At 39.1% G+C, this 25,835-nt stretch overlaps 1 protein-coding gene across 1 annotated transcript in view; it reads right to left on the reverse strand.

Annotated features, from left to right (window-relative positions):
• Window positions 1–201: 201 nt before the first annotated feature.
• Window positions 202–25,835, reverse strand: part of CTR9 (CTR9 component of Paf1/RNA polymerase II complex) — a 29,653-nt gene continuing 4,019 nt past the window's right edge. The window contains exons 4-25 of the mRNA XM_078433216.2: window positions 24,724–24,841; window positions 23,818–23,907; window positions 21,350–21,498; window positions 19,102–19,209; window positions 15,538–15,645; window positions 15,158–15,394; window positions 14,836–14,925; window positions 14,593–14,721; window positions 14,301–14,484; window positions 13,052–13,140; window positions 12,373–12,558; window positions 12,177–12,264; window positions 11,406–11,554; window positions 9,538–9,654; window positions 9,237–9,382; window positions 8,003–8,074; window positions 6,175–6,310; window positions 5,878–6,024; window positions 5,374–5,531; window positions 4,199–4,295; window positions 3,858–3,970; window positions 202–1,288 (exon numbers count right to left, since the gene is read on the reverse strand). Of these exons, the coding sequence (XP_078289342.1) occupies window positions 862–1,288; window positions 3,858–3,970; window positions 4,199–4,295; window positions 5,374–5,531; window positions 5,878–6,024; window positions 6,175–6,310; window positions 8,003–8,074; window positions 9,237–9,382; window positions 9,538–9,654; window positions 11,406–11,554; window positions 12,177–12,264; window positions 12,373–12,558; window positions 13,052–13,140; window positions 14,301–14,484; window positions 14,593–14,721; window positions 14,836–14,925; window positions 15,158–15,394; window positions 15,538–15,645; window positions 19,102–19,209; window positions 21,350–21,498; window positions 23,818–23,907; window positions 24,724–24,841 (3,138 nt within the window). The 3' untranslated portion in view covers window positions 202–861. The remainder of the gene's footprint in view (window positions 1,289–3,857; window positions 3,971–4,198; window positions 4,296–5,373; window positions 5,532–5,877; window positions 6,025–6,174; window positions 6,311–8,002; window positions 8,075–9,236; window positions 9,383–9,537; window positions 9,655–11,405; window positions 11,555–12,176; window positions 12,265–12,372; window positions 12,559–13,051; window positions 13,141–14,300; window positions 14,485–14,592; window positions 14,722–14,835; window positions 14,926–15,157; window positions 15,395–15,537; window positions 15,646–19,101; window positions 19,210–21,349; window positions 21,499–23,817; window positions 23,908–24,723; window positions 24,842–25,835) is intronic.

Consider the following 25,835-nt stretch of genomic DNA (forward strand, 5'->3'; position numbering starts at 1 on the left):
AGACTCTTGATCTTGTGAGTTTGAGCCCCAAGTTGGGTCGAGAGATTACTTAAAAATAAAATCTTTTAAAAAAAATTTGTAAAGTTTTGAGTAAACAACCTTCAGCCTAGTTCAGGTTCTTCCAAATATTTGCATAGTTTATTTACTGCTAAATTTTCATACACAAACATACTGAGCAAATAAAAATGACACGATGTCCCATAAAAGTTGGTAAGAGAATTTTATTGTGTGACGTATGTAGGTCTTTGCATTCTACTAACAGAAAAGCATTTGTCCACATCTTAGTCAACCTAACAAATTACGTATCTGTGGTTTTTATCTACACAGCTGCAGTGTTACACTATTGCAGAAAACCTTCCTTTCACTTGTACTTTGGTGCCATTATACAGTAGATACTTCCTCCTCCAGAAAATAAAAATATTCTCAATCTAAACTTAAAATGGAACAAAGACATGAACACCAAGTTGCCTGCACCACTTGGTCAAAGACTGCAATAAAAACCAAAACAGTATGCTGCTTAACGTACGAAGATGAGGAGACGTCTCTGCCAGTTTCAGCCAAACCTCTGTAGGAATGATTTAGCATCTGGGTTTATTCTTCCTGTGGTTTTCACACATGACAGGTAGAACTGTACCGCAACGAGGAACAGTCACATTCTTCACTTGCTCAAGAGACTCAGATACTGGACTTTAGCGCAGGAAATACCTCTTGGGGCTTAGTAATATACAAATGGGTAGAAAAAAAAACTGCCTTAGGAAAAATTTCACAATTGTTTGACTAAACATCTGAAGCGTTTCTGTCACAGCTTTCATATATTAAAAAAGTTTCCTCCAGAGATGAAGCTTATTTATGAAATAAAACCTAGTCGCTATCATCTGATCCATGTTCTGAGCCCCGATCCGAGGCCTCATTGTTGGATCCCTCTGGTTCTGATTCATTTCCAGAGCCTTGGCCAGAGCCCTCGTTATCAGATCCTCTCTCGGAATCGTGGTCTGACTCGGCACTTGGAGAAGCCGGGCGAGAGTCCATCTCAGAACCTCCAGAGCGGCTTCTCCCAGACTGCACAGATTCGTTGTCAGACTGTTCAGAACCCGAGGGCCTTCTCTTTCTGGCTGGCTGGTCACTGTCTGAATCCTCATCTGACTGCTGTCTTCGGGGCCTCCGGGGACTGCCGGCCTCGCTGCCAGACTTGTTCTGGTTCTCATCAGAATCGCTGTCCGAAGAGGCACGTTTCTTCCGCCGTTCACCCTCGTCGGAGTCGCTGTTGCTGTTGCTGTTGCGGTGATGTCTGGCAAAGACAAGCACTGGTTAGACACCAGGATTTGGGCTAACGGGAGCCTTGACAAGTGGAGAATGTTTTCTAAACAAATAAGGGCATTTAATATTCTATCTCTTGATGTGGAGGGTGTTAACTCCGGTGTTCACTTTGTGATATTTGTTTTGTGTTCTGTTTTGTAAATTTGATAGATTTCACAATCAAAAAGGATTAAAAAGAAAAAATAAGGCACTTTAGTTATGACACAGCATTTAAATAGTAAAGGAGGACTCTCACTGGGTTCTATCAGGCACCTTTCATCAGAATGAAGCACTTCTCAAGTTCATACATAAAATTATGAAAAGGAAGGGCTACATTTATCTTTATAAGCAAATTCATAGCAGAAGTGAAACCTAGGATTTTGCTTGGCTGTAGGGACTCTGAAGAATTAACCATCTCCCAAGGCTGGATGACTGGGACTCTTCCCTGTCCTATCAGATACCTGAAGAGCAAAGGCACCATTTCTATCCAGGATTTGCTGCTGCACTCGTGCCCTCCACCAGGGTGAGTCTTACTCAAGATAAGAAGCCAGGGCTGAAAGGCTTCTGTAGCTCACTTACTTTTGCCCTGAGTTCCCCTCTACTTATCAGTTGATGGGTTAAAGGGAATGGGACTTGTACCTATGCTTGATATGGTGGTGGCACCCAGGAAATCTTGGCTTTCTGGAGGCTCTGGAGGAAAGAACATTCCCATAACTGTGGTGACAGCTGCTCACCCCCCAGAGCTCTGGACAGGAGAACATACTTCCCCTGTGGCATATTCCTCAGTTTTGGATTCCATGGAAAGGAATATGAAATGGCACAGGGTTCAGTCTAAAAAGGGCGAAGGAGACATAATACATTCTTCTGTTCAGAAATGAAATCATCTTCACATGACTGAAGGAAGGCTCTTGGTGCTTAAATCTGAGAATGTAACATATTGTAACAAACCTGAGAATCTGTAACATATTGTTACACATACAATATGTAACTCCGGTCACCCTGAGTGGGTATGAAGAGTGAGTAAGAGGAAGACACTACATTCATTCCCTATATATACTAAAGGCCAGTGGGCCTCCTGGGTCCAATTCCCACCATTCCACCTGGCCAAATAAGCAAACACTTCGTGACACTCAGGATCAAGTTTAACTGATGCAAATGGCTCAAATCAACTTGGCCTTGACCTCATAGTTTGACAGCAGCTCAGCCTCTCACATGGACCTTTCTGCCTACACATTTTAACAATGCTCATTCTAAAACCATACATTTCACTGCTCTGCTCATGCTGGCCTTTTACCACTGACCAGGGTAACACTGTGGGCAAGGGCAAAGCAACCCCAATGTGTGTCAGCCAGTGTCTTCAGAGAAAAAAGGAACTGCAAGTCTTTACAGATGCCTCCCTAGAGATCGTTACCTATGGGGCCAGCAGCCCCACTGTCACCCTTAGTTCTCTCAACTTGCTAACTGCTCACCCCTAACCAACCAGCACTCCATTCTTCTTCCAAGATTCAACTCAAACAGCCTTTCTTTTACAAAACAAGTCTCTTACAACCCTCCCCTCAACTCCAGATTAGGTATGGACCCTGGAGAGCAATATACAAAACCATAAGTGACAGTACCTATCCCACTATAATGTGGCTTTTTGTTTATGTTACACTTCACTGCTTCTAAAGCACACATTCTCTGAAGCCAGAGTCTAGGACTTTTTCCTCTGCATCCCCAAGCACTCAGCACACTATCTCATGGAATTCTTAATGGACATTCAAATGACTGTTGAACAAATGAATGAAATGATAGCCATCAGGAGAAATACATGGGATGGGATAGCATTATCCCAAGCTGGGGAACCTCCAGCTTGAGGAACAAGTTTAGGACAAGTAAAATCAATACTGCTTCTCCAGGTGTGCCATAAGCTAAAGGAGAGTAGTGGCCAAGCAGTCTAGGAGAAGTCCCTCATGGAGCAGGCACAGCTGAGTCAGCACTGCCCTACAAGGGAGGAAATGGTCAAGAAAGTCCCATTTCCACATGACCAGGATCAGGCTACTCATAACAGTTTTAGCCAGTTTGGTAAGTGTAGGAAAGTGAGACAATTCATTTAGAAGGATACCATCCAGGAAATTTTACCTAATATCCATGGAGAAATGAGATTTCAAAATAGGTTTTCTTCTCTGAGGGAAAAACATGTGACAGGACAAAACGACAGGGTTAGATTAAGAGGTGTGCTAAGGTTTCTTCCACCTCAGAGATTCTAAGAAGCTGGAGGGAAGACATTTTGGCACAGTGACCATTCTTATCTTTCATTAAAAGAACGCACTAAGGGAGGGGTGCCTGGGTGGTTCAGTCAGTTAAGCGTCCGACTCTTGGTTTTGGCTTGGGTCATGATCTCACAGTTTGGTTCAGGAGTTCAAGCCGTGCGTCTGGCTCTGTGCTGATAGTGCTGAACCTGCCTGGGATTCTCTCTCTCTCACCCTCTCCCGCTTGCATCCTCTCTCTCTCTCTCAAAATAAATAAATAAACATTAAAAAAAAAAAAAAAAAAGAATACGCTAAGGGAAAAATTCATACCCTTCATCAGCAATTTTAAGTTTATCTTCATCTGAAGAATCATCGCTTGATGATATTATGGCTTTGGATTTTATTTTTCCCTTCATTGAAGGAGGCAGACGCTCTGGCTTGGGCTACAGAAAGATCAGACATAGCAGATTAATCACGATTCCTAGGTTGCATTACGTTAGGACATCTTGTTAAACTTAGTTTGCAGTGTGATGATAACAAATAGCAACCAACACACTTCAAAAAGAAGCATTTGTGTTTGAAGAAACTGCAGGGGAAGAATACATGCTTGTGTAGGGCAAGCCTTTGTGCCTACAGCAGTACATAAAAACCACACAGTATTATAAACTTACAGCCTTCTTCTTCTCTGCTTTTGGCGGACGTCGCTTTTTTGGTTTGGGGCCATTTTCTGTTTCCTCGTCATCAGATCCTTCTTCTCCCTTTGGAGGTCTTCAAGAGTGAACAACAAGAGAAAGTCTGTCAAGATTCACTCATGCCTAGAAGGTCTAAGACTACTTTGTCATCAAAATATTATTCATTCTGAATGCTATTCTCTATTGGGCTATCCTCAACCATACTGAACATTCGTCAAGGGCAGAGGCCATAATTTACAACTGCTGCACACAGCTCAGGAGTCTGCAAGAACCATGTATTTATGCAATGTCCACCAAATAATTTAGTCTCTGTTGAGTCCTCTTATTCATCTAAGATAAGCCTGAATCTTGTACTTGGTGGAGGGACAGAGGATGGGAGAAAAGACCCAGGCTCCTGATCTCACATCTTTCCTCTCTTCTTCCTTCCTTGCCAGCTACTCATTCCAGGCCTGCTGATGTCCGATCATAGCTTCCATTTAACAGGTCCATGTCAGAACGAATTCATTAGGTTCTTCCCCAAGTAGAGTCAGCCAGGGGTGGGAAGAACAGGCCTTGCTAACAGAGCCAACTGGAGGTTCCTGGACAGGGAAGCACCACAAGTGAGGAACGGGACAGCTCAGGGGCACCTCCGGTGAGAGATGGGCGGGGCACCATTTATCTTAATAGCAAATGGCACCAAGAAGATTAGAAGGTCCTTCTCTCAGGGCGCCTGGGTGGCTTAGTTGGTTGAATGTCTGACTTCCAATTTTGGCTCAGATCATGATCCTGTGGTTTGTGAGTTCGAGCCCCAAGTTGGGCTCTGTACAGACAGCACAGAGCCTGCTCGGGATTCTTTCCTCTCTCTCAGCACCTTCCCTGTTTGCACGTGCATGCATATGCATACTCTCTCTCAAAACAAACAAACAAACAAACAAACAAACAAACAAACAAACTTAAAACAAAAATAAAATAAAAAAATAAAAGGCCCTTCTTTCACATTAATTCACACATCTAGCAAAACTTGAGGTGGGCATCACTATTACATTTTACACAAAGGAAACTGAGGCTTGGTGACTTTTCTAAGATTGCACATGGATAGCATGGGCACCGCAGGTTTTCTCATTCTGAATTGCACACGTTTTCCAATAAATATATTCACAACACATTGATAATACCTTCTCCTCTTTTTCTTCTTTCTTTCACCACCTTCCTCATCTTCCCCTTCTTGTTCACTACCACTGCCCTTTCTTCTCTTCTTCTTCTTGGATATAGGCAGGTCATCGTCAGTATCGTCGTTGACAAATTCATCAAACTCTCCTCCCTTTTTAGAACGCTGCAATCCAAACAAGACTATAATCAGTTCTCGCCTGGCTGGTGGAATGAGGTCAGATCCTATCAGCCATTTGACAAACGAAGGATCTTTTATCAAGTTGCATGGGAGGGGTGGTGGGTGAGACCCATATTTTGAAGACTTCTAATTAGGGTGAATGGCTCAAGTGGCTTAGGTCACCACCAGGTCCAAGTACGGAGCTAACACTGGAATGCATTTCCAAATAATACCATATAAAGCACTGTGTTGGAAGACTGCCTCTTAGCAAAGGAGGAGGTCAAAGCTAAGGACTAAGCACTGAGTAACCAGAGCCAATTATATTCACTTCTGAAATATAGTCACATCTTACCCGTCCACCACCACCTCCTCTTTTCTTTTCTTTTGTTGCTTCGGTCTCTCCAGTAAACATAAGAATATTTTTGGTCTTCTCAACATACTGGGCCCGCTGTTCTAAAAGTTTCTTTTGCTCTTCTTTTTCTCTGAGACGTTTCTCTTCCTATGAGGAAAAAAAGAGTAGGAAGAAACTGCATCAAAATGTCGAAAAAATATCACGAATACCAGCAGAAGGACTTCTTTAACATGCAAGGCGTACGTGTGTGTGCACACCATTCTTGAATTCTAGTATAACTGAAAACACAATAAATACCTGTTCTTTAAGAAGTTTCTGCCTTAACAGTTCCTTTTCTTGTTCTTGTTTGGCCCGTAACTCCCTTTCTTCTTCATCTTGTTTACGTGCCCGGGCGACATGGTACTGGGCCTGGCTCAGTAAGTCAGAGCACTGCCTACAACATTCCAGATTTAGAGAAACATGAATGTAGCTAGTACATTTTTTGCTCAAAAACTCAGAGGATCTGTTTTCCTTACACAAGCTAGAGAGCCAGATAATTAGCAGATATTTATGGGATATTTTAATTAGCAAAATTAACTTAGTTTCTCATAAGTCAATACTGTCAACTTTGGTAATTTTCCAAATTATAAGTGTCCTCTCCAGTCACAGATACATTTTCTTTTTTTTTTTTTTTTTTTTTTTTTTAGGTATGAAAAAAAATGTTTATTTAGAACGATAAATTGCCACAAATTAAACATTTTTAAAAACCAGCTAACAAATATTTTTTGTTGTTGGTTATGATTTTGGCTTTTACTTGAATACTTTCTTCTTTTTTTTTTTTTTTTTTTTTTTTTTTAATATATGAAATTTACTGTCAAATTGGTTTCTATACAACACCCAGTGCTCATCCCAAAAGGTGCCCTCCTCAATACCCATCACCCACCCTGCCCTCCCTCCCACCCTGCCCTCCCTCCCACCCCCCATCAACCCTCAGTTTGTTCTCAGTTTTTAACAGTCTCTTATGCTTTGGCTCTCTCCCACTCTAACCTCTTTTTTTTTTTTTTTTTTTTTTCCTTCCCCTCCCCCATGGGTTTCTGTTATGTTTCTCAGGATCCACATAAGAGTGAAACCATATGGTATCTGTCTTTCTCTGTATGGCTTATTTCACTTAGCATCACACTCTCCAGTTCCAACCATGTTGCTACAAAAGGCCATATTTCATTTTTTCTCATTGCCACGTAGTATTCCATTGTGTATATAAACCACAATTTCTTTATCCATTCATCAGTTGATGGACATTTAGGCTCTTTCCATAATTTGGCTATTGTTGAGAGTGCTGCTATAAACATTGGGGTACAGGTGCCCCTATGCATCAGTACTCCTGTATCCCTTGGATAAATTCCTAGCAGTGCTATTGCTGGGTCATAGGGTAGGTCTATTTTTAATTTTCTGAGGAACCTCCACACTGCTTTCCAGAGCGGCTGCACCAATTTGCATTCCCACCAACAGTGCAAGAGGGTTCCTGTTTCTCCACATCCTCTCCAGCATCTATAGTCTCCTGATTTCTTCATTTTGGCCACTCTGACTGGCGTGAGGTGGTATCTGAGTGTGGTTTTTGATTTGTATTTCCCTGATAAGGAGCGACGTTGAACATCTTTTCATGTGCCTGTTGGCCATCTGGATGTCTTCTTTAGAGAAGTGTCTATTCCTGTTTTCTGCCCATTTCTTCACTGGGTTATTTGTTTTTCGGGTGTGGAGTTTGATGAGCTCTTTATAGATTTTGGATACTAGCCCTTTGTCCGATGTGTCATTTGCAAATATCTTTTCCCATTCCGTTGGTTGCCTTTTAGTTTTGTTGGTTGTTTCCTTTGCTGTGCAGAAGCTTTTTAACAGATACATTTTCAACATTATCTTCACATGTGAATCAAAGAGTGAAAACAGATAGAAAGTATTTTCCCCACACAATTTTAGTACTTGTACTAAATTGATTTTGTCATATTTCCTGAAAGGACCCTTGGAAAAAAGACTTTGTCCAGGCTGGGGAGTCTCACAGACAAGTGGGAAAGACTGACCCCTGGAAGGCCACCCAGTGTACATCGACATCACTGCTTTACCTGAAGTCACCTTCCATAAGTAGTAACATTACCTGGCTTCTGTAGCAGCAAGGGCCAAATCGAATCTCATTTTATCTCCCACTTTACTCAAGTAACTGAAGTATCTAAATGGAATGAGAAAATAAAATACTTCACTGAAAAAAAATTATAATGAAACAGGCCCTTTAGATTTTTATTTTGTTACTTTTTAAATGTTTATTTATTTTGAGAGAGGGGGAGAGAGAACGCATGAGCAAGGGAGGGACAGAGAGAGAGGGAGACGGAAAATACCAAGCAGGCTCTGCACTCTCAGCACAGAGCCTGACGTGGGACTCAGTCCCACAAACCACAAGGACCATGACCTGAGCCGAGATCACTTTGGATGTTCAACCGACTGAGCCACCCAGGTGCCCTGGCTCTTTAGATTTTTAATCTGCTCTACAAAAATAGTCTGAGAAAAGGTTTATGTATTGATTGGCTTACATGAACCTATTTGATACATGAAAGGCTATCTCAATAAGAAAATTATATATGAGACCTACTTAAAAAGACTCTCATCAAAGTAGCACTCAATATGTTTAATAAAAAACAAGTTCATGAAGATAAGTAGTCATATTTAATATCATCAGTAAATTCACAAATAACCCAAAATCAGTTCACGCAGCCAATATGTAACTAAACACTGTATTTACTAAATACGTCCACATGTGGGTTAGGAGGTGTATGCCATAAAGGCACTTAGTCTACCAGGTGAGGCAAGAAATGCTTTTATAAGAATTTAAATAAGGTTAGACAAAACCTGAAGAGATATCAAGTTTTGATTTTACCACGCACAGAATTACAAATAAATCCCGTAAAAAGTACATAAATTTTGAGCTCAGTGCAGAAACCCATTCAATATTTAAGAGGACAGGCCTTAATCTTAGCTCAATGAAAATTAATATTCCATGAAAAGACACAGCAGTATAAGTAGTAAAACCAACATAAGTGGAGTCTAAAAGTTTCAAGTGTGCAAAATTCTGGGTAATATTACTGTCAGATTAATGAAAATTTAGGGCAAGCTTGCAAAACTAGCCAGCCAGTTCTAGGGGACACTACACCACCCAAGTCTGGCAGGGTCCTGGTCACAGTTTGGCGCCACCTGGTGGCAGCCACCTGCTTTGGCTTAAAAACCACTGGACTGCTTCTAGTAGAGATCGCTTCAGGGAAGTGATTTTCAGTACTGTATGAGACAAACGAATTTAAAGAAACAAAGCATTTCAAAAGTTCTTTCTACAAAATCTTTACCTATGTGCAAGCTCCAGTTCTTTCACAGCATTAAGTACTTCCTTCAGATTACTCTTTTCATCTTTCAGAACAGAGGTAGCTAGTCTCTGCAGGACCAAGGCCACATTAAACATAAGTACTGTATCACTGGGCGCCACATGTCTAGCCTGTAGGTAAAAAACAGCAAATATTTCATATAATCTAATGACAAGAAAAGAAGTTTATTCAAATATAATGTTAGGTATACAAACATGCATAAAATAGAATAAAAGTATGTAACGCAGCATAGAATTAAGTGAGAATAAGGAGTTCTCCTTTTCACCTTTAGCAAAGTCTGTTTGCATTCCTGTAACTTGCCACACTTGAAGAGTGCCCGAGCCAAATACAGTACAACTTCAGTGTTCTGGTGCTTATAGAACTTTCTGAGGCAGTTTTCATACTATAACAAAACAAAAAGTTAATTAAAATACAACAAGGATTAAATGATATTGTCATTGTGTAACAAGATTTCAAGCAATTTTAAAGCTACGTGAAAAGGTGTTTTAACCCTTTGAATGGTTAATTTCAAAGAATAATTTGAGAATGATTTTAGACATTCACCAGGATAGGTTTTCACAACACAAAAAGCTGATAAAAACAACAACAACAACAACTAGATACTCAAAATAGTTTTTCCATTTGAAACTTGGACCAATACTGAAAGGATAGATTGGATGGCTTTTTTCATATCTCTGGCAATAAAAGCTATGGACAAGCTTACTGACAACTTATTAAAAGTTACATACCCTGTTCCTTTGGGCTATACTCTCTACCACCTTTCTTTAGGATTGATGGGACCTACTGGCAATGAGCATGAGAAGTTTCACAGTTCTGGCTGTTAAAATTTTCTTATAAAACCAATATATGGCAATACTGGTGTCAATTTTGTCATGAACACTTCACTTTTTGACCATGGATCATATCTTGTCATAAGTAAGCTCTTTTTCACGGAAGATGGTTAAAGAGTTTCCCCCTGAATATCCCTAGTAATTAACTTGCATTTTTAAAAGGCAACTTTATCATTCTGCAGAACAGGAAGGCCCACCTCCAAAACCACAACCTCTGAGACTACCATATGCAGTCTGGGTCCTATAAATCCTTGTGGCTAGTACCTTTCAAATATTCTGAATTTGATAATATCCACTCTCCTTAGAAAAAAGGTTAACCACTGCAAGGAGCCTGGCCTGCCCTTGTCATCTACCTCTGATAAGAACCTTTTTTTTTTTTTATCATAGTATTTCCCATAGATCCTAAGGACGTTTTTACTTTTGAATATGCTATAGATGCTAAGTATTTGTTTTAAGATTTTATTTTTAAGTAACCTCCACATCCAACATAGGGCTTGAACTCATTACCTCGAGATCAAGGGTCATATGCTTTACCGACTGAGCCAGCCAGGCACCGCTAGATGCTAAATATGACTCTTTAAGTTCAAGCACTCCATAAATATGAAAGGCCTAACAAAATTCTGTAGTGATAAAAACTAATCCCCATGGAGTTTTTTTCTTTTTAAAATGTCATTTAACTTTTCTGAAACTCAGTTTTCCCAACTGAGAAAGAAGAATGTAAAACAAGCAAACAAATATTAAATCCTACTTTTTGGGTATTTACTGATATACTAGTACGTTAGTGCCAAGTATGGTGTCTAGTACTTTTCGTACTGGATGTTTACACAATTCTGTGAATTTAAGGTACCTGATCTCCACTTCATAAATGGGAAACTGGCTCAGAGAGAATGTCCTTTGCCCAAGGCATGCAATTAGGGGTGGAACCAGGACTCGTATCTCTGTCTAGACACCAAAGACTGGCCTTAACATTATATGATGATAAGCCTGTGAATAGACACAGTATCACAAGAAATAGCATGCAGCTCCATGACAGGGCCAGAAAGGTTAAGAAAACATCTGCTCAATAATGAACACAATAGGGGCGCCTGGCTGGCTCAGTCAGTTGAATGTCTGACTCCAGATTTTAGCTCAGGTCATGATCTCACGGTTCATGAGTTCGAGGCCTACAATGGGCTCTGCACTGGCAGTGTGGAGACTGCCTGGGATTCTCTCTCTCTCTCTCTGCCCCTCCCCAGCTTGTTCTAAGTAAATAAACTTAAACAATGAACACAATACAAAAATATCTTGAACGATAAGACATTACCATCTGAACGGCACTAATATATTGCTTCTGTTCCACATAGATGTGTGCTAGGTTCAACCACACATCACTGATATCTGCTGTTGCTTCTCTTACTTGGGCAAATACATCACGAGCTTCGCGAAAATATCCTTTGTGGGCCAAAACAGCTCCTAAAATTATAAAAAGGTTCACATTTAAGAATTTTCTAACTGTAAGGGCGCTTGCATGGCTCAGTTAAGCATCCAACTTCGGCTCAGGTCATGAACTCATGGTTCATGGGTTTAAGCCCCATGTCGGGCTCTGTGCCGACAGCTTAGACCTGGAGCCTGCTTCGAGTTCTGTGTCTCCGTCTATCTCTGTCCCTCCCCAACTCACACTCTGTTTCTCTCTCCAAAATAAATAAACATTAAAAAAAAATTAAGGGGCGCCTGGGAGGCTCAGTCAATTAAGCATCCAACTTTGGCTTGGGTCATGATCTCATGGTTCATGGGTTCCAGCCCTGTGTCGGGCTCTGTGCTGACACCTCAGAGCCTGGAGCCTGCTTTGGATTCCGTGTCTCCCTCTCTCTGTTCCTCTCCCATTCATACTCTCTCAAAAATAAATAAAAAACAAAATTTTTTTTAAATTAAAAAAAAAAAAAAGAATTTTCTAGTTGTAGCCAGAAAAGCCACTAAAAGCCCTATTTTAATACAACTTCATTTATTATATTTAGGGAGAAATTATGATCTACAAACATTCCTCTGAAAGCATTCATTTCACAAATCACTACAGATGCCCGTGTCTTATAATCACCTATGCCATTAGCAGCATACAGATTCTTCGCGTCATTTCTGAGCACTTGTTTGTAGATGGCCAGGGCACGATCTTGGTGACGCTTTTCCTATAAAAAGAAACATACATTATAAAACAAAATTCAAACAGGAATCAAGTGTCAGTTTTGTTTTAAAGATACAAAGAGAAAAAAAAATAAGGGACAAAAACAAATTACCTTTTCTCGATCTCGGGTGGGCTGATGCAAAGTCTGGAGCCAGACGTTGCCAAGGGCCAGCATAGAGTAAGTGTCACTCTGTGTAGATGGTTGTTTTAATATTCTCTCAAATTTCTTCTGTCCCGGACCCCATTCTTGTTTTGCTAAATGAAGATTGCCAATCAAAGACCAAGCATCTGGATGGTCCTGAAACACACATATAAAAAGAAACAAAATCTGTAATTTGGATTCAGAGACATTAATCACCTTTCCACAATAGCTGATTACCAAAGAGGTTTACAAGCCACATTTACAAATTGAGAGTGGGGATGGATTAATGAATTGTAAAATCACTTTAGCGTGTAGTTATCAGCATAAGAAATGCAACAGAATGGAATATAGATGGAATGGAATATAGAATAATGCCAGTGTACTGCACATGGCAACGGTACATAAAGATTTGCAAAACCTTCATTTTAGTTGTTGCATACACACGTGTGTATACTCAACTATGATGTAAAATCTATTTCTGTGGCTAACAATCAAAAAGTTTACATAACTTCTACACTATAGTATCTTCAACAAGTAAATAAAATAGGGTGATGTCAAGATATTAGAGAAATGATAGCCATTAAAATGAAAATCTAGGGAGAAAAGGTGAAATAATTGTTTTTCAAACCTAAGAGTTAATATGACCAACCTGATTAATCTGAAGAGCTTCCTTAAACCAATCTGAAGCCTCATAAAAATTTCCTTTATCTCTAGCCATGGCTCCAAGGCGCAGATAGCCTAAAAATATACATTTAAAAGTTTTTACGTTTAAAATATTATCTATAAAAGACCATAATTTTAAAGCCATACTTTTGAAATGATTGATTTTTGTTAATACATTCACACAATGAACAGAAAAATCCCACAGGTAAAGAAAATTGAGCACCAATAAAACTAATTAATAATCTCACAAGTTAAAGAGCAATTCTGTTCCCATCAAGTCACTGTTTGAAATCTCGGATTTATTTCTTCCACTCTATTCCAGTGTTCACATCCTGGTCCAAGCCCTTATCTCCAGCGAAGTTATTTCAAAACTCAGGGCTGTTCTGTTTCCAGTTTCTCTCTGATGCACAGTACTGTCACTTTTTCTTAAAAAGCTGCTTGTCATAAGGCAAAGTAGTGAAAGCATGGACTACTAGGGATTACTAGTTAGAAAACCTGGGCTCTAATTGTGGGCTTCCACTTAAAGAACAGTAAAAAGGTGCCGCACAAATGTAAGTTGTTATTTTCTCCAGAAACTAATAATGGTTTACTACTACCCATCAAACCAAATTCAGCCTGGAATTGAACTAAATCTGATTTATTTTAAATCACTTTTGTATCCATAGCAGCATGACAGGGGCCAAGTTAATAGCTCCTGATTTAACCAGAGTCAAAATATCATAGCTTTAGGTACTTTTAAGGGAAATACAGTATTGCAAATCATTTTCAATTAAAAACTGTCTGAATTTTACAACGTCTAGGATGTAAGAACTCAAAGTAGGACATTTTAGTAATAATTATTTTGAGGCAAAACAGTGCTTTTTCTCACTATTATAAACATTGCAAAAATGCAAATATGAAATTAGAGCAGGAACATCAGAAAAGTATATCTAGCACCAAATATGCCAAGGAATTGTTCAAAGTCTAATAAAGGTAGCTGGCACACTGAAGATCGCCCACTTTATGAAATATGGTTCAACTCATTTTTAGTTGTTTCTTTTAGTTTCTAGCATAAATTTAAGTGAAGCTGCATCTTTTTTATTTTTTTAAGGCCACAAATTTGCCTTGACGAAAAGGGGACATGATAACCTTCATATTTTTTTACTATTGGTTCTAAGAAAGATTTTTTTTTCAGGTTAAATTTTTGCTGCTGTTGTGGGAATTTTAATTCATAAAAAAAAGTTTACAATTCTTACAGTCAACATAATTAGGATGTTCCCGTAAGATGTTTTTATATAGTTTTTCAGCTTCGTGGAATTCACACATTGCCTCATACAGCCTGGCTAAATTGTACGATGTTGTAACAGAAATGGCATTATAATAATGTTCATCATGCTCAGCTTCTGCCTTTGCACGATCCAATGATGCCAAAAAATATTTCTATGAAAAAAAAAAGAAAATTACATTGTTAAGACTTAGTTGGTACATCTAAAAAGGTGTGCATTCCACCTGACAGTATGTAAGAAGTGAATATTTCTATTTTCCTACCTTTGCCTCCCCTAGATTTCCAAGTCTAAAATGGAGGGCACCCACATTATTCAGAATCTCTGGTGGGACATCGGCCTGCACTTTCTCCTGAAGGATCCGTGTAGCTGTTCCATAGGCTGAAAGGGCACCCTGTTATTTTCAAGGTGGAGAGAATTCGGTGTAAGTGAAAACGAAAGGGAGAAACACTATACCATGCTTTCAAAAAACACGTTATGTAGGAGACAAAAAGCACTGCTAAAATACCTGTATATCAGTCTGTTCTAAGATTTGCGCCAATTCAATCCAAGCTTCAACGTCATCAGGATACTGTTCTGTGACCTTCTTCAAATGGCCCTGGGATAAAAGAGATCATTAAGCTAAAGCAGGCTTAATTAAGCAACTACAGGCCGTCAAAGTAAAAAGTGGTAGCTACTCTACCTTGTTTAATACGTCAACTGTTCGTTATTTCAACTGGAACAAGCTCGGCTAACAAAACTGCTTCCATCATATCTCTACTAGCAATAACAAGAATGAGGAATGACAGTCTAGTGATAATGGAGAATAGCTAAGATTTTTTAAAATGTACCTTAGCGATATCTCGTTTTTCTTGATCTTCTGAGGCAGCATATAGAGAGCCAAGAATTTTCATAGTTTCATAATTATTAGGATAAGCTTTCAAAACTTTCTCAAAGCACTGAGATGCATTTTCTTTGTCACCTCGATATATATACATTTGTCCCAAGCCAAAAAATGGCAGCACAAAAGAGGATGAGGCAAATTGTGTGGCTTGATAGTAGTACTGGAAAGCTTGGTCATAATCTTCCTAAAAAATGAAAATAAAACAAGACCAACGGTATGTACGAAAGATTCTCTGCCTTCTTTTTAATGTACAAAAATTTTGGAAAGACTTGAAAAACTATAAAACAAAAGAATTAGCTATTTGGAGAAGGTTGGAAATGACCTTACCTGAACGTGGAATGATCTAGCCAGCTGATAGCAACTTTCTGCTTGCATAGCCTCCACTTCTGTATTATGGAATGCATGGAGAGCCAAGTGCTGGACTTTACTATAATCCTAAACAAGGAGATCCAGAAACCAAATGAGTAAATTCAAACAACTCAAACAGTCTCAATCATAAGGCTTCCTCAAATTTCATTTTTAAAATGTGTTCACTGAATGAACAATAACAGCACAATACGTAGAATTACAAATCATTTTTCTCATTCCCCTTGCTGATAACTTCAGGGAAGATGGGAACTAACATTATTTACCCAGAACTTAGTATCTGCCCATGATATCTCTTACTTCATTTAATCCTGCAACAATCCTTTGAGGTATCCGCTGTATTTTTGTGATGAGAAACCCTAAGAGAGGTTAAGTCCCTTATTACTAGTAAAGGGAACAATTACAATTTATTGAGAACTATTATATACCAAGCACTGTGGTAGGTATGATATTTACATTAGTTCTAGGCTCAGTCAAAAATCTTGCAAAGACTGTCATTATTATCATTTTATTGATGGGGAAATGGAGGCTTAAAGAAATAAAGTGTATTGTCTAAGGTGGAAAAGCTAGAATCTGAATACAATTTTTTTTTCCCGACACCAAAGAAATGTTCTAACACATGAGGGTAGCAAGCTTAAGTGACCAGATGTGAATTCAGCTCTATTTGAATACATGGGTCATGACTTTCCCATGGGTCATGACTTAATTTGGATTACCGAGCTAATCTCCTGAGAATCTCAAAGTCAGAGTTTATACATCAGGGATAGGAAACAACTTTCTGGTTTTAATAAGGATATGTTTTACCCATTTGGCTATAAATCTGGTCTGGAGAGCCTCTGTTTGGTCAATGGACAGTTTCAACTTTGTTTTTTTTAATATTAGGAATAATAATGTAATTGTAGTTTTAACAGTAACTCTTTCCCATTAGATTAAGTATTTAATATGCACATTACATTTAATTCTAAATGCCACTCCTCAAATCCTATAAAGTAGGTAGTTATTACTGTTTTACAAGTAAGGAAATTAAAGTTTAGGGAAATTATCTGCCCAAAGCAACATAACTATATAGTGGTGATACCTGAATTTGAACTAAATAATTCAAACTCTACACTCTGAATTATTTTGCACAGCCTTTTAGCTAAATTTATGTATTGGTCCCTGGGATGAGGGTAAAGGTCAAATGTTGGGTTTGGAATATACTTTAATTTTTCTATTTTTGTTACTCCTTGACTCATGACATATCTCTTAAGGAATAAAATGATTCTACTTTGAAATTCAACATAAAAAGTATTGAAGATTACATTCCATCTTAAAGTCCTCATTCACATCTCTTTGATTTCCCCTCACGCCCCAATTTTTGTCCTTAATCCACTCTGCATTCTAGCTACTTCTCTTTCCAATCAAACAACCAAGCTCAGTTCTCAGTTCTTTCTGGAGGTCTGTGGTAATTGCTCCAGGAGTCATCATGGCTCCTCCCATTTCTAAACCTACTTTACTAGTTAATTACTGAGTGTCTGGGATATTAATTAATAATACCTTTCCCCCATCTGGTTAAATGATTCCTCTACAGGGGAGGCAATGCAGTGTAGTGGGCAGAGAATTGAAATACTACATCTCAACTGTACTATTTGCTAGATGAGTGAATTTTGGCAAGTGGTGTTACTTAACTTTCTTTTTAAAAAAATTTCTTTTAACGTTTATTCATTTTTGAGAGACAGAGAGAGACAGAGTGCGAGCGGGGGAGGGCAGAGAGAGAGAGGGAGACACAGAATCCAAAGCAGGCTCCAGGCTGAGCTGTCAGCACAGAGCCCGACAGAGGGAGCTTGAACTCACGAACTGCTAGATCATGACTTGAGCTGAAGTCAGACACTTAACCGAATGAACCACCCAGGTGTCCCCCAAATTTAAAATAGAATACTTTTCATTTGGTTCAAGAATGCTGTCCTAACAGCTGTGAGCAATGACTATTAAATATATATTCAAATATTTAGAATTATCAGTCCTTTGTTTTTTTCAGTAAAAACCAAAGTTACTGTAACTGTTTTATCTGAAACAGTAACACTTTAAGTACTTATAAGATACATTTCCATCTTCTCCCTAAATAATTGCCTTTTCATACTATAAAAGTTACAGCATAAAGCTTAAATAATTAATTCATTATGAACAGCAAGTATGCTTTCCATAGCCAGAGGAAGTACAGCATTATGGTTAATAGCTGTATGACCTTAGGCTATAACCTCTGCCTCAATTATTCATCCACAAAATGGGGATAATATTAACTATCTCATAGGAATGTTGTGACTATTATACAAATTCATGGAATGCATTTTTTGAAAAATCTTATTTAAGTAATCTATACACCCCACGTGGGGCTCACAGTCACAACCCTGAGATCAAGAGTCACACGTTCTTCTGACTGAGCCAGCCAGGTACTCCCACAGAATGCATATTTAATAGTACTTGGGGGGTACCTGCATGGCTCAGTTGGCTAAGTGTCTAATTCTTGATTTTGGCTCAGGTCATTATCTCACAGTTCATAACACTGAGCCCCATATTGGGCTCTGTGCTGACAGGGTAGACACTACTTGGGATTCATTCTCTCTCTCAAAATAAATAAACATTTTAAAAAGATAACAGTACTTGCATATTAGTGGCAATAATCACGGTGATATAGTATCTATTATTAATAAGGATTAATACAGTTTAGTGAACTTTTACCTAACTTGCTATTTAAAGTTCTTAGTACAGTTTAGTACCTGGTTTCCATATGGCAGATAAAACTTTCATACTTACTGTATAATAACTTTGCCAATGAAATACCGAATTTTAACATTCAAAAAAATCTAAAATACCATTGCTTCTACAGAATTAGTGGCAACTTTAAAAAATACATCTTGATCAATATGCAAAAACAAACAAAAACTTCAATGACTCATTGGCTGCCTAGAGAAGTATGTCCAAACACCTTATATCACACCAGTGTCCCACCATCTGGATCCAATGCATTGTCTATCATGAGCCCACCATATGCCATGCTTTTACTAAACTACTGAGAATATTTCATACATCTGTACCTTTCCCTTTTCAACTACCTAAAGATTTCCTCCTAAAAACCTAGTTCAAGGGCTTCTCCTTCTTGGTGAAAACCTCCTTAACCACTTGATCACTTCCTCTTTCGTTTTTCTACCACAGCAGGGTAGAGACCTTTATTTCTATATTTACATTTGTTTACATGTCTGCATTTTCTATGAAACTGAACTCCTGAGTACAGAAACTCTATCTTATTGGTCTCCACATCCCTATCACAGTGTTAGGTATAGTATAAAGGGTCAATAAATATAAAATGAGTGAATGAATGAACAAACATACCCACCCCCAATTAACTAATACAAACTCTAATTTGAAAAAACCTCCTGAGATTTTTAATTTTTTTTTTCCAAGTTAAAAAGTAGAGTATCAACTGCAGAACAGAAAAACAAATCAGGATTTAAAAGCAAACAACTTTAATAAATTGAGTTCTCTTACCTTTTTGAAGAAAAAGTGATTTGCCAAATGGTTCAATACCATGGGGTTGCTAGGATCAATAGTATAGGCTCTGGAAAGAAGCTGGACACCATTTTTGATGGAATCAGCCTAAAAGAAAAATGATGACAACAGGGCCATTATTTAATCAGCATTTTTTTTTGAAATTTAAATTTTTTTTTTTTTACTTTTTTTTTTTTTTAACGTTTTCATTTTTGAGACAGAGAGAGACAGAGCATGAACGGGGGAGGGGCAGAGAAAGAGGGAGACACAGAATCGGAAGCAGGCTCCAGGCTCCGAGCCACCAGCCCAGAGCCTGACGCGGGGCTCGAACTCACGGACCGCGAGATCGTGACCTGAGCCGAAGTCGGACGCCCAACTGACTGCGCCACCCAGGCGCCCCGAAATTTAAATTTTTTTAATGTTTATTTATTTTTGACAGAGAGAGAGATAGAGCATGAGTTGGGGAGAGGCAGATAAAGAGGGAGACACAGAATCTGAAGCAGGCTCCAGGCTCTGAGCTGTCAGCACAGAGCCCAACGCAGTGCTCGAACTCAAGGACCTTGAGATCATGACCTGAGCCAAAGTCAGACGCTCAACTGACTGAGCCACCCAGGCACTCCTAGCATCTCTGGAATTTAAGAGAGCAAGCTGAGGACGAGGTGTTTTGGAGGTGGATTCCTTCATTTAAACCAGAGGGATCAGGGCGCCTGGCTGGCTCAGTTGTTAAGTATCTGACTCTGCCTCAGGTCAGGACCTCATGGTTCGTTTAATCAGCATTTTTTGAAAATTTTCTTTATAGTCTGAAAAATAGGTTACATAAATCTAAGTTCAGACACCAAACATAGCTCTTATTTAGTTAACATTCAGCAGGGATAAAAAAAAATTTCAAATACTGAGTTAAATTGTTAGAACCTCCCTCACAAAAAGCCCCCTTCTAGTTTTATAGATTTTAGCTATCTTCTTGGTGTGGCAGATGTTTGTGGATTACCCAACAGCTTGTACACCCTTCTTACCCTGTTAACAGAGGCCAGACTTTACAGCCTGTGGAGATTTTTTAATTTCAGGAAGGAAAGTTCCCTTTTCCTCTTTGCAAACCTCAGGGGATGAATGATGACTAATCCAAAACAGTTAAGATAATCTATTTCCCTTCTCTGGGGATTGGCCCAGGCACTTCTAAACCGGGGGTAATGTCATTTTTTTCATTATCACAACAGGACGGATGTGCTGGCATGTAGTGGGCAGAAGCCAGGGATTCTGCTGATCAGCCTACCAACGGGTAGGATAATTTCCCACGACAAAAAACTATCTAGCCCCATATGTCAATAGTGCTGAGAAACCCTGATAATCCTGTCTAGACAATTATACACAAGGGGAAGCATGATGGAGACAGAACTGCTCTAACAGAAAGCCGTTTATCCTTTCCCTTTCCTCCCTCCATATCAGGCTGATGAAATGATGAGATGCCTGGAGATGCAGCAGCTATCTTGCAACTATGAGGTGACAGACATGAGAAGAAAAATCCACATACTAAGGACAGAAAGATGTAAAACTTTGGGTTTAATGATACTGAGGTGCCAAATCCAAGACCTTAGATAGCTGGTTTAGTGGATGATAAAACCCCTCATGTTTAAGTCACTGTAGTATGCTTTTTGTTACTTGCAATTGAAAGCATGCCAAACTGATATACAACCTACCAACTCCTCACCTGAAATTCTGAAATCCAAAAACTTCTTAAAACACAAGCTATTTTGTAATCTTGGAGTAAGCTCACTTGGTGGCAAAACTTTACCTGAATTGTGAGGTTACCCTATTAGTGTGAACAGTCACTCACTCTGACACAGAAATACATGTTTGCATTTGGGGTGGTGTCCTAATACCTGGGTATTATATATTATGCAGTCCAGGCATCATATTATAGTTCTATTACATGAAATCTTATTAAATGCTTATTTACTTAATTTGAGAGAGAAAGGGGGGATGGAAGAACAGAAAGAGGAGACAGAGAATCCCAAGCAGGCTCCACACCGTCAGCACAAAGCCTAATAATGCAGAGCTTGAACTCACAAACTGTGAGATCATGACTTGAGCCAAAACCAAGCATCAGATGCTTAACCAACTGAACCACCCAGGCATCCCAATAACCTATTACCTGCAGTCTTGACCTCTAAAACACTTTGGCCTCAAGAATTTTAGATAAGTAACAGTAAGTCTGACAAATCAGTCAGGAAATTTTTTTTCACTCACATACCTCTTTATTGTTGAGTTCTAGTACAGCCAGTCCAACCAATGCTCCCACACATTTGGAGTTGAGTTCCAGGGCTCTGCTGAATGCCAGACGAGCTTTTTCCAGTTTGTTAAGTTTCACAAAGCAATGGCCCATTCCTAAACGAACTTCCGCTAAAAAAAACAGTCATTCAGTCTGTGAAACTAGGACATTTTTAGGGTTCAAATTAAACAAAATACTTAAACATTGAGTCTCAAAATCTTGAAATTAACCTCAGTATATTTACACTACAAAATCTTTTGGTAGACCACAAACTTGCTTTCAGTGGATAGTATACCATACTGCTCTCCTTTCTCATCATAAACAGAACACCTACAATACTGGTACTTCTCTTGTCTTCCAACACTCCTGGTTACACTCTACCTTCAGTGTCTTAATTTTTGAAGAGAAATTTTTAAACAGAGAGCAAAAAGCTTCAGTAAGGTCTTCAATATCGTGCCTGACTACATGCACATACTGTCATTCTCTTCAGAGCTATGCTTATACATGCTCCCCAATTTTAAGGCCATGCCAAAACTCTACCATGTTCCCATGAAGGGTCAGCCTCTCCACTGGTTGGTCATGAGATCTCACCCCTTCTCATTTATTTAAGGACATTGCTTCAGCAACCCTCTCCTCTTTTTCCTGCATTATCAAATTTTCTGTATCAGATCATTCTCATCCATATACATTCTCCCATCTTAAAAAGATCTTCTCTTGATTCCATTTTCCTTTCCATTTGTCAACCCACTCCTATTCTTCCCCTGAGAACAAAACTCCTTGACATATCTATCTACAGGTGGGTGCTGCCTCTAATAACTTTCCTTTTCCATTATCTTCTTAAATGCATTCCAACAAGGATCTCACCCCCACCATTCCAGTAAAACTGCTTTTATCAAGGTCACTAATGCTTAGTATGCTGCTGAATTCAATGATTGATTCTCGGTCCCTACTTTACTTGACCTAACAATAGAATGTGATACTGTCTGATGTCTTGTCCTGGAAACATTTTACATTGGATTTCAAGGACATTGCACTTACTCTCTTTTCCTCCTACATCTGGCTGCTCCTTCTCAGGCTCCTTGGCTGCATCTTCCTCATTTCCCTAACCTCTACAATGCCAGAATGCCCTAGAACTCCATCTTTGGGCCTCTTTTCTACCTACACTCACTCCCCTGGCGACCTCATAGTTTCATGGCTTTATACACCATCTATATGTTGATGACTTCCAAATTAATTACTTCAGCTCAGACCTCTTTCCTGAACTACAGCCCTCCTGACCTCTCCAGTTGTACACCTAAAAGGTATTTTAAAATTTTCATGTTGAAAAATAATTCTTCTTGAACTATTTTCCAGATATACTAAAATGTAACTCTACTCTTACAGTCGCTTATGCAAAGGAGTTACCTTTGATCCCTCCTTTGGCCCATACATCACACCTACTCTGTCAGTTGCTCATATATCACATCTACTCTGTCAGTTCGTCCTTCAAAGTATACATAGAATCTGATCACTTATACCTCCACTACTGCCACCCTAGTGCAAGCCACAATCATCTCTGACCCACATGACCGCAACAGCTTTCTGCCTGGTCTCCCTACTTCTATCTTTGCCCCCCTGCCCCACTCTAGTCTCAGCCCAGAAGCTCAAAATGATCCTTTCAATATGAGTCAGATCATGTTACTTACTCCTTTGCCCAAAGCCCTCCAATGGCTTCCTATGTCTGTCAGAGTAAAAGCTAAAGTCCTTATACTAATCTATTATGCCTTACATGACTGGTCCTTGGTTATATCTTTGACTCAGTTCTTACTACTTTTCCTCCTCATTTTCCCTCTTGATTCCAGACACACTAGCTTCCTCACTGTTCTTGAAACCTGCTAGGCCCACTCTTTCCTCAGAGCCTTTGTACCTCCTATTCCCCCTCTCTGGGAATAATCTTCTCCCATTTAATCTACATGCTTATTATTTTAAGGTTTTTACTCAAATGTTACTGTTTCACTGACATATTTTCCTGATTTTTTCTAAGCAAACCCCCAGTTCTTCTCATATACCTTTTCTGCTTTACTTTCCTTTTACCACTATCTTGCATAGTTTATATTTTACTCATTTTATCTTCTCCACTGGAAAATGGATTCCATGGGGGCAAAGATTTTTGTCTCTTTGGTTCATTGCTGCATTCCTTGGGTCTAGAACAATGCCTGGCACATAGTTGATACTCAATAAGATTTGCTAAATCACTAGAGTGATTTTCAATAGAAAAATAGTATAAGAACAAAAAGATTATAAGATGATCTGCTATTCAGCTTTCGGATCAAACATAACATCTTTAAAAAATTTCAATTCTTTCAACAACCCTATATCATCTTTTCACAACTAACTTCATAGGCAACTGTCAAATCCTCAATATTTTCACTTGGATCATACACAGCTTAGACTTAAAGTTTTTCTCTTACCTGGACATCCTGGGTTAGTACGCAATGCTTTCTTATAGTAAGCAAGAGCTCCTCTGTAATCCTTCTTGTTGAATGAAATGCAAGCTTTCCCTAAATGATTTTTAAAGATAAACATGAGTTGTTTAAAAAACACAAGTCTCATACACTCTACATGAACTCACCTATATCAAATACATCTCTGAATAAGAAATACTTGAATACGGTAAAAATGATTTCATATCAAAACCCGTTTTCCATAAGAATATATTAATGTATGCTTATAAATAAAAGTCATATTAAATATTATACAACAATAAGTAAAAGAGCTGACCGTTGTCCAAACAGAAATTGCTTATTGACTCTTTAGAAGTGGATTACAGATTATTCTTAACTGGTATAGCTTCTATTTATGTAGCTTAAAAAGAAACAATGATCATAGATCACTGTAGATCTTATTTATTTATGTATTTATTTATTTACGTGACAAGGAGGGCACAAATGAACAAGGTATGGGGGGGAGAGGGGGAGAGGGGGAGAGGGAGGGAGGGAGGAGGGGGGGAGGGAGGGAGGGAGAGAGGGAGACAGAGGGAGACAGAGGGAGACAGAGAGACAGAGAGAGAGAGAGAGAAGTGGGGCTTGCCAACGTGGGGACTGCTTTTTTTTTTTTTTTTAACCCGAAGCAGGGCTCGTGTTCACCGGAAGTGGGGCTTGAGCTTACTGGATGCGGGACTCAAACTCAGTAACCCACTAACCGTGAGGTCATGACCTGAGCCGTAGTCAGATGCTTAACCGACTGAGCCACCTAGGTGCCCTGCAGATCATTTTTATAAGGTAAAGCTCTTCTATGCTGCTGTCTAGGCCAAAGAAATATATTCCAGGCATATGATGAAAAACAGTTTCCTAAAATGGCTGCCAAAAATGACTTACCAAGAAGGGCTGGAATATTATTTGGAGACTGGTTGAGTACAAAATGAAACTGTGCATCAGCCTGATCCATTTTGTCACCTTCCAGTAGGCAGAAGCAGGCTCTTCCTAACAAGTGGTTCTGAAAAAGTAATACATCATCTTAGACTTGACTTTACCAAAGACTAACCATAATTTACCATGAATATACAACAATAAAATGAAAACTATATAGGAAGGAGGTGGAATATCACACAAATTCTTCTATTGACTATAATGTGTTTGAACTACCAATAGGTAATTCTTAATTACAAATCAAGAAATTATCCAGAAATGCAAGTCGTCTGTGCCAGGAACAATGACAAAAAGAAAAGTTAGACTCCTTAAAATATGCCTGAAATTCACCTGGAGATGAAAGAATTATTGACTCAATATGTGGATAAGTTTTATGTATGCTAAATTTGCCCACATTACTTCAACAGTACAATAACCAAAGAAATTTCCATTTTAACAAGGAATTCCTTCTTTTGACTATTTATTATCAACCACATTATTTTAAGAAAAATTCTTTTAAAAAAAAAATCTGTTGCCTATCACACACATTTTATTTTATTTTATTTTTTATTTATTTTTTTTAAATTTTTTTTTTTTTCAACGTTTTTTATTTATTTTTGGGACAGAGAGAGACAGAGCATGAACGGGGGAGGGGCAGAGAGAGAGGGAGACACAGAATCGGAAACAGGCTCCAGGCTCCGAGCCATCAGCCCAGAGCCTGACGCGGGGCTCGAACTCACGGACCGCGAGATCGTGACCTGGCTGAAGTCGGACGCTTAACCGACTGCGCCACCCAGGCGCCCCTATTTTTTTTAACGTTTATTTATTTTTGAGACAGAGAGAGACAGAGCGTGAGCAGGGGAGGGGCAGAGAGGGAGACACAGAATCCGAAACAGGCTCCAGGCTCCGAGCAGTCAGCACAGAGCCTGACGCAGGGCTCGAACTCACAGACCGTGAGATCATGACCTGAGCCGAAGTCGGACGCCTAACTGACCGAGCCACCCAGGCGCCCCTATCACACACATTTTATTTCATGTGGTATTTTTTTTCCCTTTCATAAATTCAAAGAAATCTTATTTTAC

The sequence above is a fragment of the Panthera onca genome, chromosome D1, assembly GCF_046562875.1.
Source record: "Panthera onca isolate mPanOnc1 chromosome D1, mPanOnc1 haplotype 2, whole genome shotgun sequence".
In the NCBI taxonomy this organism is placed as follows: Eukaryota; Metazoa; Chordata; class Mammalia; order Carnivora; family Felidae; genus Panthera; species Panthera onca.